This window comes from Clytia hemisphaerica, unplaced genomic scaffold, assembly GCF_902728285.1.
Source record: "Clytia hemisphaerica strain Z4C2 unplaced genomic scaffold, Clytia hemisphaerica genome assembly, whole genome shotgun sequence".
Taxonomy (NCBI): domain Eukaryota; kingdom Metazoa; phylum Cnidaria; class Hydrozoa; order Leptothecata; family Clytiidae; genus Clytia; species Clytia hemisphaerica.
In genome coordinates, this window is record NW_027103332.1 from 564,367 (window position 1) to 582,810 (window position 18,444).

The 18,444-nt window shown below is 33.7% G+C and overlaps 2 protein-coding genes across 2 annotated transcripts in view; one reads left to right on the forward strand and one right to left on the reverse strand.

Annotated features, from left to right (window-relative positions):
• The window catches only part of LOC136815670 (centrosomal protein of 290 kDa-like), an 82,663-nt gene that overhangs the window by 39,802 nt on the left and 24,417 nt on the right, over positions 1 to 18,444 (reverse strand). Inside the window, exons 30-34 of the mRNA XM_067072116.1 lie at positions 3,311 to 3,422; positions 2,738 to 2,820; positions 2,048 to 2,161; positions 1,130 to 1,190; positions 373 to 603 (exon numbers count right to left, since the gene is read on the reverse strand). Coding sequence (XP_066928217.1) covers positions 373 to 603; positions 1,130 to 1,190; positions 2,048 to 2,161; positions 2,738 to 2,820; positions 3,311 to 3,422 — 601 coding nt within the window. The remainder of the gene's footprint in view (positions 1 to 372; positions 604 to 1,129; positions 1,191 to 2,047; positions 2,162 to 2,737; positions 2,821 to 3,310; positions 3,423 to 18,444) is intronic.
• Positions 13,079 to 14,576, forward strand: LOC136815680 (allatostatin-A receptor-like). The gene has a single exon (XM_067072127.1). It carries the CDS (start codon positions 13,144 to 13,146, stop codon positions 14,479 to 14,481), a length of 1,338 nt encoding a protein of 445 aa, XP_066928228.1. The 5' UTR covers positions 13,079 to 13,143; the 3' UTR covers positions 14,482 to 14,576.

Here is an 18,444-nt window from a genome sequence, read left to right on the forward strand (position 1 = left end):
TGGTTTAATTAGAGGGTCTTGGGGAATTATCAAGACTCTATACCTAAATCTAACCACTAATTTGAATAAAACGGTACAAAAAAACATCTCTAAAACTTGAATGGGAAGAGGTCAAAAAGGTAAAATTGAAAATAGTGGCACTGATTTGACTTCTACACCTCCTGAAAGTAATCGACAGTCTACTCTTTCTAATTCGAATCTCAATTATTCGAATCTTTTTGTAATTCGAACTAAAATGTCGGTCCCCTCAGCTGGAAAGTGGTTTAAAAATTACTCTCTATAATTCGAATCTTTCTCTGATTCGAACAAAATTTTGGTCCCTTGAAGATCGAATTATAGAGAGTCAACTGTATTATCAATAATCATTTTTACCTATGACCGTTTTCTCGTCTGTCTCCATTTGCAATTCGTACAACTGTTTTCTCAAAGATTCCGTTTCTTTGCCCTGTGATTGGTGTCTCATGGTGATAGCCTCTGTTTGGTGTTGTGCAATGTCAGCAATTTCTTTCAGCTTATGACATTCTGTTTGTAACGTGGCGTGGCTTTCTTCTAAGTGGATGATACGTGCTCGATCCGATCTATTGGTCTCAGCCGATACAGAATCTAAAAATGAAAAATTACAAACATGCTACTTTTATGAATTTTTATAGTGAGAAAACCGTTACTCGCATTACTCAAAATTTCAAGTAATTGTCTTATCTCAAAAATACAAGTAAGAAACATTTCGATTTAATTTTTAATTCAGACGGGGTCACAACCATCGAAGGGGCTAGAGAGGAATCTTTAACCTTCTCAAGCAAGAAAAAGTGAAGCCTAAAAATTTGCACCACATTTAGAATGATGGATTGAAAACATTTCTTAGTTTTTGAAATCAATGGTTGCAACGCTTCTAGATCCAGTACTCAAAAAACTTTTGGCGGGAATTAGCTTGTATTTAGTTGTAGCCTAAAAGTGCCGTGCGCCGGGAAAAAGTGTTCCTTTGTAAATTTATTTCCGACCGCGCCGCTAAGGGTTAATAGGTTTATTGACGGGTTGAGGAGATCTGAACTGGAGAAAAATGCATGTAGTAAGGTAAGGTGGTATTAGATTCTTCAGTCAAAAAAAATTATCTCATGTACAAAACACTTACTAGAAATTTGATCACGCAAGTCTCTTTCCACACGTTGACATTCCAAATTAATCTTTGATGTCTGAAACAAAAAAATTCCAAAAAATGTTGGATTGTACTTCGTTTTATTCGAAATACAGTTAGAATTTTGAGTTTCGGGTATCAGCTTCATTTGAAACGTGTTGGAGTTTCATTTGATCACACGTACAGCCGACTCTCTCCAATTCGAATTTCAAGAGATACCAACATTTTTTTTCCAATAAGAGAAAAATTCGAATTAAAGAGAGTATTTTATGCTACTTGAATATTTTAGTTCGAATTATAGAAAGATTCGAATAGTAGAGGTTCTATTAGAGAGAGTAGACTGAACATAGTAACATTTTTCGAGCTTTAAAAGCATGAAGTTCTGAGATTTTTCTTGCATGCAGTTACATATTGGTATGAATTGAAACAATAATAGAGAGCACGTGGCACACGTTAACAAAACTGTGTTTCAAAACAATTTCACTTGCTGTGAAGGACATCATAACTGGTAATATTATTATTTGGAAATAGTGACACAGTCATAAAAAGAAAAACTTAAACAAGAATTTTAATATTTTGTTCGCAGAGTTCCATGTTGTATAGGATAAGTTTGGTTGGTGGTGATTTATCGGAATAAAAGTTTTTTGTATTGTATTTTGGGCGATACAAATATTGTACATATTTGTACATGTTGCAATAAAAGCACAGTAGTGTAATGACGATTTTGACCGTCGTCCGGTAAGTCAAGGTCAAACTAAACTTACTTCTTTGTTTTTAGAAAGTTAAAAATACAAAGCTGATAAAATTTAACCTATCTTGCTTTAATTTAAGATCTTTCTTAGCTAAGGAAGGATACAGTCTGTGGGCGCTAATAATTGGGTTCTTATTTCAGATAGCGGGAAAAAATGATCTTACCACGGCGAATTTCTGTTCCAATTCAGCATTTCGATTTTCCAGCTCGGCGACGAGTGTTCGTAATTGATCGTACTTTATGGTAGCATGGTTTGCTCGCTCTCTTTCGTTCAGCTCCTGTTTATTTGAGTGAGGTAAAAGAATGATTGACCAATTAGCTGGCACACAACTATGACAGCCACTGACCTTTATAAATCCTGGACTTTGCTATTACTATCGGTCATCTTTGATCGGAGTTTTTAGTAAAGTGGTACCTTAATGGTAGTATTACTTGATGTGTGTTAATTTATAATTTATCCTTGAAAAAAAATTAACCAACATTGAGTACCCCACTTTCAAAATACTCCAATCAAAGATTTTGCTAGGCCGGGATTGGGAAATTGCGTCCAGTATTCATATAAGGTTCAGTGAAGATAACATTGATTTTACGTACATGTATTGTACTAGTATTTTAAAGACGTATTATCACTTTTCTTGAAGTAAAAAGACAGAAAGAAAAGAAAACACTTAATATCAGGGAAGGCAGGGGGTTAAAATTTATAAAAATGACTTTTTGGTGATTTTAGGTGAAGGTACTTTATGGATTTGACGACAACGCCAAGATTTTCTTCGAATTAAACTACCGCAAACAATTTCTGCACTTGTCTATTTTCCTGAAAAGCAAAACAAATGTTTACTCAGTTGTTTTTCTACCTTCATCTCCAAGGTGGCCAATTTTCGGGCCACGGATGAAATTTCAGCCGTTGCGGCTTCACTCGGTGTAACATTGCGCCCCACTGAAAAAGAAGAAGAGTCAAATACTGTAATCAAAAGGCATCGAGAAAAACTTCTAAATAATGAAAAGTATAAAAAACGCAGATAACTTCTTTCAATACTTTCAACAAAATTGAGTTATACTATAGGAAAGTACGTTATGCCGTAATAGATTGAAAGATTTCTAATTTGGAACATTTATACGTAGCCATTACTATCAACGCCGGAGTAAGGCATTATATTTTTCGATGCTTTTAGATTGACCCAGTGCAGCAAGATAGTGATCAGTGCTAATAGGTTCTAATCACAGCGGAGTCTCTTTAACGCGAACCTCTACAATTCGAATGTCTCCGTAACTCGAAAAAGTTTTATAGGCCCTTAGGTTAAAAATGCCATATAAACATTACTCCATAAATCGAAATTTCCTTAACTCGAACAAATTTGTGTTCCCCATGCGTGTTCGAGTTATGGAGACTCCACTGTATGACCAAATTATCAATCAAGGATTCTTACACTTTGTGACCAGATCATTCAGAGTGTTTTCCAAAGCGTACGCGCGCTCTTTTTCCAGTAGCAATTTCTCTTTCAATGTTTTCTCTCTGTGTTGGTGTGACTTCAGTTCCCCCTGAAAAGTGATAGAAAAAATAAGGGTTGCATGAAACTAAGAATTATAAGCCCTAGAGGTAATTTCTCAATCCTGGCCAATCAAAATCTTAGATCGGAGTTTTCAGAGAAATTTATAACGGAATTAAATTGTTCTAAATTGAGCAGTACATTTATTAGGGTTACCAATTTATTAAAGCCCTGATTAGAGATGCGGATATTAGCTGAATACTAGGTTTTGTTTATGACAGTATATTACATGACAAACTTAATAGTAAACGTTTTACTACGATCATTTTAGCGGGAAGGGATTACTTTAGGACAGCCAGGTGTGGGGTAGGTGCGACCCACGTGTTAAGGCTTTAAAAGTCTCTGCAGTAGGTCCGAAAATTGTTCTCAATTTTATAAGAAAGGTTGATCAGAAAGTGTCTCTGACAGTCACTTTTTCATCAAAATTATTCTCTAGTCTATTAATGGTCAGCTTCAGGGGGTCTTCATCAGCCAATCGTAGTTCCCCGAAAAATACTTTAGTGATAGCTTTCATAATTTTATCATAGTTTCATGTCATTTTCCGGGAGGAAGTATCCACTCGAGACTTGAGGTGTATGAATCCAATGGAAAGAATGTTTTTAAGGCACTCTCTGAAATTTGATGATTAAGGGTGTGGTAAATCATTTTCACCGCTGATTTACGTAATAAAAGTTTGGTTGTCTGTTTTTCAAAAGGTGTGTCTGAGCGTCTGAATGTCTGTCTTTTTATAACGAATGCCTTCAACCATTGTAAGAGCTATTCTACTTTTTTTATTATGGTGCTTTTTCATTTCATCTTGTTTTTTTCATAACTTTTTGGGAAAAAAAATCATTCTAAAATATTCTTACAGTATTCTTAGGTTAAGATCCAAATTCAACCTAAAAGTTTAACATGTAATACATGTAAGACAAGAGTCATATATGGAAAGTGAGAGGTAGTCCTAGGACTAAACTCTATTTAAAGAAATTTACGACGGAAAGAACATGATTGTAAGAAGAGTGGGTAAGAGGCCCAGGTGCCTAACTGTAAAACTCTATAAAAGAATTGACAAACGAATGGAATGATAAGATCTATAAATTGTAAAGATGTAAAAGATTGTTTCATAGAGGTCAATAGACCTGAGAAATATACTTCTATAAATATAATACACGCTTGAAGCATAATGACATTTTTGTATAAGTATTGAGCCTCCATGGGGGATAATAGGCAATTTACAGTTAAGAATGCTCTTAGAATGGCATTCTTAGGTTCTGTTGATGGTGATATTCATAGCATATCGTCATAAATATTCTTATAAGATGAGTGCACTTTTTGCTGGGTAGGCCCACTGAACAATTTTAGTTGTGAGTTTTCAACGAAGTTTCCATACGTTTCCATAGTCTTCATTAGGATTCACTAATTTTTTTGAAGGTCAGTTTTTAAACTTGGTCATTCAGACCCAAAAGGTACCTATAGCCGAATTTCAATAACAAACTAATTTTTCAAGGTAAAAACCTTATTCCACATGACTTAAATCATGTTGACAAAGTTTATGGTATGACAGAGAAGTTCTAGATAACCGACAGTCAAGACATTTTGCGTCAATCAGGAGGAAAAACAACTTGCCGTAAAAAAACATGATCTATTTAATACCCATACAGCGTAAACGAAGTGAGAAAAGTGAGAGAATAAAAAAAAATATGTATTACACTAGAGGCTAATAAAGTCAAAACAACATAACAATGACGTCATCGATGTTTTTATCGATGGTATGCTCTTTGATGACATGAAGTGTTATGAATGACATTGTCGAACGATTTTTTTTGGACAGGGATTTGTTATTCGTGAATAACCTTGTTTTTTCCGCCTTACTCTTTTTTTCTTCATATTTTTTGTCGTGCACCTTTAAAGGTCTACACGTTTTTCTTTTTGTTAGAACCCAGTTTATAAGAACATTTAGGCTGAAATTTGGGGAAAAAATAAGAATATCGTAAGAACATGGTCAGCCTGAGAATCTAAGAAATTAACCAAAGTGCTTAAAATTATCTAAATTCATAAGAAGTCTTTGTAGTTGTAGTAATTATTTTACTTATCAACTTTAAACTACAGCAAGTTTGCTCGACTTGAAGCAGCTTGAAGGCCGGTTTATTAAATCAAAGGTAATTTTGTATATTTGAGCTAATTGATTCCAAGAACGCTAATAAGAACATTTTAGGCTCAAAATTCCCAAAAAATAAGCACATCCAGGCTCAGCCGAAATTAAGGTGTTCTAATAAAAAGAAAAACGTGTATAGCATGCACTTATATAGGAGCATCCTGTTTATTAGCACATTGTGATTTGGTTGACACCTCCATCATTTCCTTTCTCGGCGAAGAAATCAACCAAACACCGATCTGAGAATTGCTATCCATCTACACGTTTTTTTTTTATAAGGAACACGTTTATAAGGAACTCGAGGCTTTAAATGGTTCAAAAAATAAGGAATTATTAAGGAACTGCTCAGGCTGAGAATAAGTGGATTTGAAAATAATGTACCTTATTGGGACTAATTTGACCAAATTTTGATCTTTCAAGGGGCAAAAAGTTCAAAATTTCCTATGTAGTAAGGAACTCGATAAGGAACTTTGAGACTGAAATTCTCTGTAAAAATAAGGAACTCCAGGCTCAGAGCAAAGTTAAGGTTCCTTTATAAGAAAAAAAACGTGTAATAGGAACATTAGACTCAAAATTGTCGAAAGGTTTTAAGGACATTCAGTCTCAGCCCAAATTAGACGTTTTAATAAAAAAGCGTGTATTGCGGGTGCGTGTTTGCGTTTGAAAATTCCGGTGGTTCGACCCATAAAGGTTGGAGTGTTAATGAGATGTCACGATTATAGTTCCTTTGTTTGTTTGTTTACCATGCAACTCTCTGTAGCATAGCATGTCAATGACGGTGGTCCTTCATATCTTTTTCGCCGACGACGCCATAATGTAAAGATGTTTGTCTAAATTGCCATGACGTGACACGTATTTTCTTAAAAACATGCGAGTGCGTGAATTGGGGAAAAGGGGTGTTCAGAAACTTTTATAAGAAAAAATGCATCAAAAGCCTGATATGTTAGTAAAAATATTAGGGCGAAAATAAAAAAAGCTTGTATCGAAATGATTGGGTCGAGAATACCTCCAGGTTGGCAATAATGCCTGTATTGTTTGATCAAAAATGACTTTTCAAAACAGAGAAACTATTGGTTTTAAATTTTTTATTTGGAGAGCTTTTTATGTTCTTCTCCGATTAGATAAAACAATATATGCGCCAATGTGTGTGCCAAAAAACTTTTCTAGTGGAAGAAGCACATCAGAGAGGTAAAGATCAAATTTTTATGTATGTGAGTGGCTCTTAAAATAATATGATTCTCACAAATTCTTTCAAAAACCATTGACATCATTTTAAACTAGCATGTACTTGTCAGACACGAAAAGCACGTATTTTCCTTTAAAAAAAATTTATATGCTTATAAGCATGAGAGAATGACTATGGAGAACAACATTATGTTACGGTGCGGTAAAAACAAGTTGATTCAACAACGAAACAAAAATATTTTGACACTTTGGCAAACAACTAATTTCTGAGAAGAATGTTTTTCTCTGGTACTTAACGTACGCATGCGCAGTCTCATAGTCTTATATATAAATATGAAAGGCAATTAATTTAGGGATTAGATTTAAGATATTTGGTGATTGTGAACAAAACTAAAGCATAGAGGGCGTGACGGTGAAATTAGTGAGTTTATTTTATCTTTACTTTTCTGCGACATCCTGACAGGAGATGACGGTTACACGTTTTTTTTTTATTAGAACCCAGTTTATAAGAACATTGAGGCTGAAATTCGTCGAAAAATTAAGAACATCGTAAGAACATGGGCCATTCTCAGTTTGGAAAAAAATGACAAGAAACTACAATTTTTCCCTTTTTTCAAGTTTTTTTAACTGAACTTAGGGATGGATTTTCTAAAATCGAGAGTCAAATATTGTCCAAATTTTACCAATTTTAAAAGTGCTCTTTACTTTGCATGATATTGTCTGAAAAATTACGAACGCATTTAAGAACATTTTAGGCTGAAAATTGCTAAAAAAAATCAGCACATCCAGGCTCAGCCAAATTTTAGGTGTTCTAATAAAAAAAAGGTGTAATCAATATTTTTACCGTCTTCAAAAGTGCTAATACCTAAACTAGCTATTGTTGACCGAATACTGGATGATAGGTATCTCGTCTTTGCCACGAATATGGCGGAATACATCTTCCTTATTTTCGACAACAGAAATACTGTATTGGTCAATCTTCAAATATTGAATAAATCTGAATTTTAATTGGTAAATGCTTTCTTCAAACTTTTTCGGTTTGTCGAGGGTGGCTTCGTCAGAAAAATTTCAAAGCGTGTGAATTTTAAGATGGGCGGTAATAAGGGTAATAAGCTTTGTATGAGACACAAAAAATGTCCAGTTGGTGTATCTTTCCTATTTAGGTTAAAAAGTTGTAGACTTTTAATTGGATGGAATCCAGGGGGTTTTTCTCACCAGGTGTTTGCCACGAATTACGTACAGTTGACTCTCGCAAATTCGAATTCGAACGGGGAATCTTATTTGTTCGAATTACAGAGAGATTCGAATTATAGAAAGTATACTAAGTAAGAGGGTTTCTCGACGGGGATGGGGAATAAGTTGGAATTGTAGAAAGACTCGAATAATATAATTCGAATAGGCGAGAGTCTACATATCTGACGCTAGTGTAAGAAAAGCCGGTCTTTCCTAAGGTGCTCCCGTTAAAATAAAATCGTCTTCGATAAAATGAAATTCCATGACAATTCGTCATCGATCCTTATTATTTTAAAATATTAATTGATAATATTTTTGATACTGAATAGAAATGGGGCTTGTTTTTACCCTCTTTTTTCTCTTGATGTGTGAAAAAACTTACGTAAGGATAAGGGTATTAGTTAGCCCTAAGGGAAATCTACAACAATTTTTGAAGAAAATTAATAAAAAAATCTCTTCATTTAAAAAAAGACTGTAATAAGAATTTCGTTTCCCTCTAAAAACGAACCCGTAGGAAAATTTTGAAAAATCAAAAATATATATAATACCATACATATTAAATACAGATTTTTTTCATTTACAAATTTTTCAGTTAGCTTATACTTTTTTTCTCGAAAGGGTTGGGAAAAAAATTAATATTTGAATGTTGGGTAACAAAAAAGAAAATTGATAAATAAAAATCTCATTTTTCATGATCAAACAAAATTGTTAAATAACAACACCACCTGGGATTTGATTTTTATACAATTCCACAGTTACTGTATTTTGCTTTTGAATTTCAATAAGACTTGGGTAAAAAAATAATGTTCAATATTTTTTTGCATTTATCATTCACGAGATTCTCTACTGAGCATCTCGACGAAAGATGTACAACACTTAAGAAAGATTATGCAAAAAAGGGTTATGACCATGGCAAAGGTGAAATTAAGGTTATATAAATTCAAAGGTATTGGATGGTTAGAGGGGTGAGGGGTGAGGATAGATATTAACCGGGTGCAATAAAAAAAAATCATAAGTTAATCATGTAAATTTACCCCTTCAAGGGGCAAAAAGCCATGCTTGTTGCTTGGAGGCGTCAAACAAGCTGTCCAGGAGTCAAAGTTATTTGACAGAGGTTTGAAATTCTCAGGGTCAACCCCCCCCCTCCTCCATGAAACTTTTCTTTCTTAGGCCATTGAAGTTCTGTATCGTTCTAATCCAGCGTTTAAGCGAGGTCAAAACGACGTTTATTCAACGTTTTTAACTTGTTGAAACCGATATAAGACCAGTCTAAGCTTATCCCAATAAAAGTTAACGATGATAGATTTTACAACGTCACAAATTATGTAATAAACCTTCCATGGCTGTGTATATTCATGATGATCTGATTCAATGGATAGCTATAGCTTTGGCGTAATTCTTACAATTAGGCGTAAAAAAATTCTCGAGTAAAAGAGAATTTTGTAGCAGTTCTTGGAGTAGTAGAACTAGATTTCCCAATCAAGGGAAATACTAGTGGTTATTTTAATTCTTAGGAATATTCAGAAATACGGTAAAATTCTCAAGATATTTATTGATTTAGTAATTTTAAATCCAGAATATACTATTCAAAAAGAAAAGTAAGGAGTTGCAACATTCCATCTTTTGGTGAAGGCATTAGACTCGTACCTTTGGAAATTAAAAATCAAGCTAGTGTTCTAAATTAGTTTTACATATATAAATTCTTTATGGTTGATTTCTCTCATAACTAGATTCCAGAAAGTTTTTAAATATTGTCAACAGGAAAGCTAGACAAGGCTTAAAGTATAAATTTTTTAAGAAACAATAAATCAATATTTTTTTGATAAAACCTTCTTAGCACTGAAAGCTTATCGTTTTGTTAACTTGACATAATTCGCTATAAATAGAGCACGAGCGTGTATATATGAAATCAACAACACGCAAAAATGTCAAGTTATACATGTTATTTAAAACCAAAACGTTCAAATAAAAATTCTCTAAGATTTCATTCATACTCTTAAAAACTTTTTGTAAGGATGTTTACAAAATATCGGCTTAACTACACTGACGAGGTCATTTTCCTATTTACTGAGCAAACTTTTTTAACCTGACTTTATACTTATACATACAAGCTTTATCAATTACAGCAGTTGTAAAAAAAACTTGTAAAATTTTAAGTCGTAAACAGCTCTATCAGGTATCATTTAAAGACGTTTTAAAAACGTTCTGTAACATGTCAAAAACAGAGTGATCGAAAATACATGTTCGAAAGCAAAGTCCTACAGGATAAATAAGAATGCCACATAATATAAGTTCAAAACATTTATTAAGTGAAGTTGGTTAGGTTATTTTTCTGTTTCACTAGATCTTTATGATGTTTTGTATTAACACTGTGGTTATTTCAATGGCCACACCCTTTATTAGACTGTTTTGGTCGTATGAAACACATTCTAGATCTATGTATATTAGATAACGTTAATCACATATCAATATGTAATAGTTATCGGACAGTTGCGAGTACAATATGAGAAATATTTTACGAGTTTCGAGATTTTTCCGTACAATATTTTCCGAGCCTGTAGGCGAGGAAAATATACGGAAAATCCGGAACGAGTAAAATATTTCCATATTGTACGACCAGTAAAATTTTTATGAGACTCGACTGTTCTTATTTTTTTGGCAATTTGAGCCTCAAATAGTTCTTATCCTGTTCTTATTGAAAGAGTGTAATTGAGGTATTTTATACCCAATTTTTACTATAGGGGTCAACCCTAAACTTTAGTTTAGACGACCGACCTTCGGCCCTACCTAATCTAATTGTTAGAGTAGGCAAAAAGTTTGTTTAAAAAAAGACGTAAAAAACTTGGCAAGGAATGGATGGATGGATGAATAGGCAAATTGTTTTTAAAGTAAAAGGGTACAATACGATACAAAATAGAAGGTTTACATTATTCGTCATTGACAAGTAGAAAAAAAATACCCTATCAATCTCATGACTAAAATCTGACGTAAAGGGACAAATAGGATGTTTTTTTCTTCTAAATGGTATAAATACCCAGATTATGTCAAATTTGTTTTTCAAATACAACACAATACTGGTTATAAAGTAAAAAACAACACATCAAATGTTACAGTGTACGATGGTAGAGGTGAGAGTTTTGAGACTTGTTCATATTCTTAAGTACTGGGAAAAAAACTTCTAATTCCTAAATGGTATCTTAACAGTATTCTATAAACTATTTTGAGGTGATTTTAGTCTAATTTACAAAAAAATTGTCAATCTTGGTCAAGTGCAACATACATAGTGAAATGTTTGGCAAAGTCTAGTAGTTTTATTTTGTTTTTACTAATATAGTCTTTGAAAGTGTCTGTAGAAGGCTTTTTATACAAGGGACATCGAAGAAGTGATTTAGCAACCTGAGTTACAAATCTAGAATGGTGCACCAAGGCAAAATGGTTCTCTCAAAAGAGTACAAAACCATGAAAAAGCAATCCAGTCTATCTAAAATGATTCCCTCAAAGAGTCAATTTTTGGAATTTCGACAAAAATTTGACAATTTTAGCTTAAATTTTGGGAAAATAGTCTCAACGATATCATTTTGGACAAAATTTTCTAAATTCAGTCTCCCTTAGAAAAAAACTCAATCTTTTGAACTGAGTAGAATATTTCAGATAGAAGTGAAATAGGAGAGGTTCCAATTGGAAAGCTTTAATTTCATTTTGTGAAGATTTCTTTGATGAGAATGATAGTGAATGAAAAGCTGCATAAATATGGGCCTATGTATGAGGTAGTTATAAAGGCTAATATTCCACTGAAACGTAAATTAAACTTTTTCGTGTCACCCATTTATCAAAATTGTCTTAGTGTTAACAAGACGTACTTCAAACAGTGTAGAAAACGTATAGCTAATGATGAGTTGACGATATGAAATAAGGTCGATCCATGTGATATAGGGTGGATCAAACCATGAGAGAAGCAAAGATTGTCAAGAGTATCGAAGGAGGAATTGGAAATACACAATGAGAGAAATCCTATTCATAAAAATTTTGTCTCGACCATACAAAAGTCTATAGAATTCGAGACAAAGAGTCAGTCAGAAGGAGGAAAATAGAAAGAGGCAAATATTTCGGAGACAAGTCAAAAGTATTTCCGATGCGAACGAGTGAAGTAAAAACGACAAGTATACCTTTTTATAATTACGTAAACAAAAAGCAACAACAAAAACAAAACGAGAAAGAAATGTTTGTTTGTTATATAAATAATACGAACAATTACTGACAAAGGAGCCACACAAATAAGAGAATTTTGGAAGCTGAATATTTCTTCCACACAAAAAAAGAGGACACCGTATAAAGGATAGTAAGAAACGTGATCCGGTAACTGTTATCTCTTTCACTTGTATATGGTTGTTTGTATTATTGATGACATTCATTTCTTTCACACACAACAACTTGGATGTTGTTACAAATAAAATATCATCGTTTAAAAAAAAGGGGTAGAGAAATTTTGTATGAGTGTTTATAATTAGTTGATGTTTATGTTGTTTTTCATATGTATGTGTTCTGTTGTTTGTTATAGCAGTAAAATGCTCGTTTGTGTGAGATTGATTTTTAGGTATGCTTTATGCAATTATCAAAACGAAGTAACAAAACGTGTCCCCGAAGGGGCTAAAGATGAAACTCTTAGATGGAAAATGAGGCAATTCGAAACATGTGGCCCGCGTGGTTTTCTTTTTACCAACTGAAAAAGTACCATGTCTACCATTATGGATTTGAGAGTGTTCCCATCTTCCTGGGTGTGGGGCTTTGTTTTGGTGATTCCTGACATGTTCCTGGACCTCTGTGCAAAATTTCATCTCTACACCATTTTTGTCCCGGTTTTGGCGGTTTATGACCTAATTCTACCTGAATACTACCTCCTTACAACATTAACGATGTTGAGCAAGACATTGTTTAGATGTTGTGTGCCGGTTTCTTTGAAAGTTTTTCGTATGAAAACGAGTAGTTTCTGGATATATTTCCAGGTATTTATTCACTTTAAACAAACTAGAAAACAAAATTGGTAATAATCTAAGAGAGGCTTTCAAATGAAAATTTCTCTATATATTTTCAGGTAGTAATTCAACATTATAAACAAACAAGAGGAAAACAAATAAACAAATATAATATTCAATGAAGAAGAATGGTACAAGACAACATTATCAATCTCATCAAAACAACACTACATCCAATCCCTATTGTCTTTGGTGAGAAATACAACAAAACAGATAGTAGTAGTGGATTGAATAACAATCGTTTACTTGTTCCAACATCAGGTATCACCAATGTCAGCTCAAATAATTATCCAGAAATACCTCTGGGTACAGAGATTGGTATTTCCACAGCTGTCTTCGCCGGCCTTGGTATTCTCATTAATGCTTTGGTAATAACGGTTATAGTCATGGCCAAAACAAGACAATATTCTACATATAAACATCTAATGCTACATTTGGCAGCCTGTGATTTTCTATGTTCAATTGTGTTATTGCCTTACGTGCCGTTAGAATTGAAAAGTCATTATTGGACCTATCCAGATGCAACATGTCAAATCATCTATCCAACAATATCTCTCCTGACCAATGTTTCGACAGGGACGATTTTGATTATAACCATTGAACGATTCAGAGGCGTTTGGTTCCCACACGCCCGTCAATGGGGCGGAACAGACGTAAAGAAAGCATTCGCCATTGTCTGGCTCATAAGTCTTGTATCCGTACTACCCAATATCATCATGTTACGTGTGAAACAATATGACAATATAATATATTGTAATGAGGTTTGGGATGAAAACGATCCCACTTATAAGCGTTTGTATGGATTCTCATTTTTGGCTGTTTCTTTTTTCATTCCATTACTGGGAATTACTATCATGCACACCTTGATTATCTGTCGATTGAAATATAAAGAACTCACACCGGACAACATGTCAGCTCACCAGCAACGACAGAACCAACGCATTATGAGAGTTCTAACTGGTATTATAGCAGTCTTCTTCTGCACTGTCAGCCCAAACAAGATATTGTATTTCGTCTGGGATGTGGACCCCCAGTTGGAAAAGGACTTGGAATCAAATACACGATATTATTTAAGGACAGTACAATTTTTCTACTGGTCTCGAGTAGCTATCAACCCTATGATTTATTGCTTCTTTGATACACGTTTCAAGAAAGATTTCAAAAAGTCCACTAGAAGGATGCGTGGCTTGAGTATAAGAGACAGTGAAGTTCGAAGCCGATCGGCTAGCCAACGCACTTCCACAATACTCTCCGTACGATCAAGAGCGAACAGTAGCTTTATAGGCGAGGCGGAAGAAGCTATCTCTCGATGTAACCGTATGAGTAAGATCTCAAAAATGGATGCAACGTCTTTGCAAACGTTCGTTGAAGACAGGGGACGTCGCGTACGTTCAGCCACGGTAGATACGGACCTAAGTGTCTCACCAATGGCCCACAGCACATTGGTAAAACAAGGATCTAGATAAATCGAAATTTATTATTGTATATGAGGTTCTCGTTTTATAAGAACTTTAATATTTGTTAGGTGTATTATAAAATGCCGTACTTAGGTTAACAACTCCTTCCGCCCTGTTCGAGTCTGACCAAGATTGGGGTATAATAGGGGAGTGGCAAAATTTCGTCGAAAAGTGCTTAAGCTGAAAGTTTACGCCTCACGTTTTTTATTACTTCACTCACTATAAAAAGGAGACATTTGGCTTCCACTTTTTTACAACTTGATGGCTTTTAAGTACGTTTTTTCCTCTTTTTGAACATTTATATTGCCAACTTCAACGACTTCAATTTAATTGACTCGATGAAACATGTTTTAGCGATAATTGCTCCGACTGTCATGTAGTTTCCAATCCTTGTTTTAAATGTATATTTTTCGGAAAGCAACAGAATCTAACGTTATACAGTAAACATTAGATTATACTTGTTGAAAAATGAAAAATTTGCAAGTAACAATAGCTAATCAGATACAGATATGATTTCTGTGGCCAAACCAAAGACCTAAATACTTGTACTGATCGAATAAAATTCATGATGAAGCTTATTATCATATTATGTTATAAAGATTGTATTTTTCATAAAGATTGAATATAATATAAATCATATCATTTTTCTTGCATTTATATAGAAACAAGTATTATTACAAATATATATTTTATAAAATATTATAATAATGATTATTTTTAATAGGTATTCTTTCATATGTATGATAGTCCCCTCCTTGTAAAATTCTTGTAGCTTATTATACTCATTATATTTTTAAAAAGTCATATACATTATAGTATCAAAAAGAGAAAACTAAAGTTATACTCACAAAAACAGACCGATTAGTCATTTCCTTATGGTTACAGGATTTATATTGACGCTGAAAAAAAGGCTTCGTATTTTTTGAAGTGTGATCGGGCCTAAAAATTTCGTAAAATCATGAACATCCAAGACTGAACACTTATAGTGTGACATTATGAAATCTTATTATCTCGTTCGATTATATGAGACACTGAGCCTTTTCCAAACCACAAAACTACAAAAAAAACTGACATCGAATTTCCAAGTGGACCTTTTGGCAACGTTTAAGGAAAAACGCCTACTTTAGTTTTCCGCACGCATGTTACACGCTTTTTTTTATAAGAATGGTGTAAATCCATTCCATATCATGGACATTCTTTACTTTTTTGGGAAAATTATCCTAAAATATTCTGACAGCATTCTTAGGTTAGGGTCCTAATTCAGATAGATTTAACATTTAGTACATATGTCTCAAGCATAAAATGGCATTTTTGTGAAAGGAGTGAGCCTTACTTGGTGGTAAATGACAATTTATAATTAAACATGCTCTAAAAATGGGACTCTTAGGTTTAGATGCCAAATTCCATGATGGTGATATTCTTAGCATATTCTTAATTTTTTGGCCATTTTAATCATGGGCATTCTTATAAAGTGTATTCTTATAAAAAGAAAAGCGTGTAGTCATTTCCTTATAGTGACAGGTGGATTTATATTGACAAACGCTGGAAAAAAGGCTTCGTATTTTTTGAAGTGTGATCGGGCCTAAAAAATTCATAAAATTATGAACATCCGAGACTGAACACTTATAGTATGACACGAACTAATTATGACATCTTATATCGTCCAATTATATGAGACACCGAGCCTTTTCCAAACCACAAAACTACAAAAGAAAACTAACATCAAATTTCCAAGTGGACCTTTTGGCAAGGTTTAAGGAAAAACACCTACTTTAGTTTTCCGCAAGCATGTTACTGTTATTAAGATTTCGTAACTTAAAGACATGCATGCGCTCTTTTTAATATAAGAACATTTTTGAAATGTGCTAAAAAATAAGAACACCGTGATACTGGAATCACTAAATCCAAAGCAAGTTAATCTTACCAAATATAAAGCTAGACTGGAGTCGTTTATGATCCGTGTAATGCGGTATTATTGGTGTAATAAATATGATAATTGTTACGGGATAATATCAGTTTGTATACTACTTTTCCCCTTTCATTATTTTTTGGTTAATTGCTACTATGTCTGAATTACTCGCAAACCATGACAGACTAGTCTATAAAGCCTCAAATATCTCAATCTTGAAATCAGAACAAGGTAAAAACAAAATGGAGATTGTAAGTGCAAAATTTGGGAACAGATTGGACCAAAAAAAAATTGCAAATATTTGAAAATATTGCGGTTCGGATTATTAGGAACCTTAGAGTAATCACTGTCGGTTACTAATAGGTTACTAGTAGGAAGATTAATCGGTCATATACAATCGTGGTTGACAATTTCCTGGAATGGCCCAAGAAAAAGTTCTTAATTTGATTTGATAGTTTATAATTAGAGGAAAAATGGATCTTTCATATGAATTAGAGAAGGTACCCGCACTAATATTTAGAGGAAATGAATCAACCAGAACTTGTAAAGATAATTAACCCGCATTAAATTAGAGAATTATAATAATACTAAATGTGATTTTGAGCGTACTGATTGGCTGAAGTAAAAAATATGCCGTCACTCAAATACACTGAATTAAACTCAGTCGCATCCGCTTTAGTTCCAGGCAAAAAGCAACGCGGTTTAGAACGAATCGACTTTGGAAAATTATTCTTGAATTCATAGTTCAGCTAAAAACTCTACAATAGTGTTATTAATCCTATATTTTATAGATTAGAATTGACTTCTTGAAGCAGTAATAATAAAGATATAATGTTTTAGAAAGACTAGTCAAGAAGTAGCTTCAAAATTTGGCCACTCTTTATGTTTTTTGAACGTGTGTGTGTCCAAAACCAAATTACTTAAGAAATAGAATAATAACCGTATTGCGTAAGTTTTCTTGCCGTTTGTAAGGTCCCGCCAACAAAGTTTTTGAATCAATGAAAGAACAGCAAAAAATTTGCTTCCTCAAGAGAAAAGCCGACCGCAAAATTTTCTCTGACCTGTCAATTTGCGTGTACAAACATTAATTTTCTGTTACCGATAAATTTGCTAGGATAGATAAAAAAAGCCGTCAAGACACGAGAGGGAATCGGCAAATTTTTATTAAAAAATATAAATTTCAGCGAATACAAGAGAGGTTTGAGGCTCAAGTTTACTCTTAGCTATTGTTTTCAAAAGGATCAAAACCAGTAAGCTCAGTTAGTAATAAACTGGACGGACCATTGGAAGGAGAAGGGGACCAGTATTATGAATCAAGGAGCTTCATTTGTGGCTCTGACGCTTTAGACTACTCAACCATAGTTCCGATTGAGGTCGCAGGAAAGGCACGAGGAAAAATTCCCAATCAATCTTGGCATTTCATGGGTGGTACAATGTATTCAATTTGTCAAGCACGAAAGTCAACACCTAATTCACTTCATCTTCCTCTTTGACAGGTCTTTCAAAAATTTTGATTGAAAAGAAAAAATATTTGACTTAATTTCTTATAACAACAAGTAGAACGAGACATGGCACGGAATGTTGTTTACGTCTATGGCTTGCCAAAATTCTCTACCTTCACAATGATGAGTTTTGAGATTTTGACGCGTCGTTTTTTTAATAGGAGAATACAGAATTTGACAATTAGATATAAGCCTAAGGTTGGTTACTAAGGGTATCGATATTTTGCGTGCCGGAACTTTTCACATACTTTGAGAGCAAAACAACAACAGGAAAACAACAAGAAATGACTGACAGAAGAAATGATTTTGTTGTGAATAAACCAGTGTCGGCCATAACTAGTCAAGACATTTTTGGGTCATTTTTCCAACTTACAATATTAAACAAGCTAAATTTATGTATCATAATTTTAAAGATTTGCTATTGCCGTTTTAATCAAAGTCACCCCTTTCCACCGGGAATAATGACGTTTTCCAACCCCCCTTTCATGGACGCCAATCAGATGCCATAATAAAAACGTATACAGTAAATTGGACTAGGACTGGATGTGAGGGTATGAAGAA

Bases quoted from the DNA above. Each gene is read 5' to 3' on its own strand.
- LOC136815680 (XM_067072127.1), top strand. From the start codon at position 13,144: ATGGTACAAGACAACATTATCAATCTCATCAAAACAACACTACATCCA.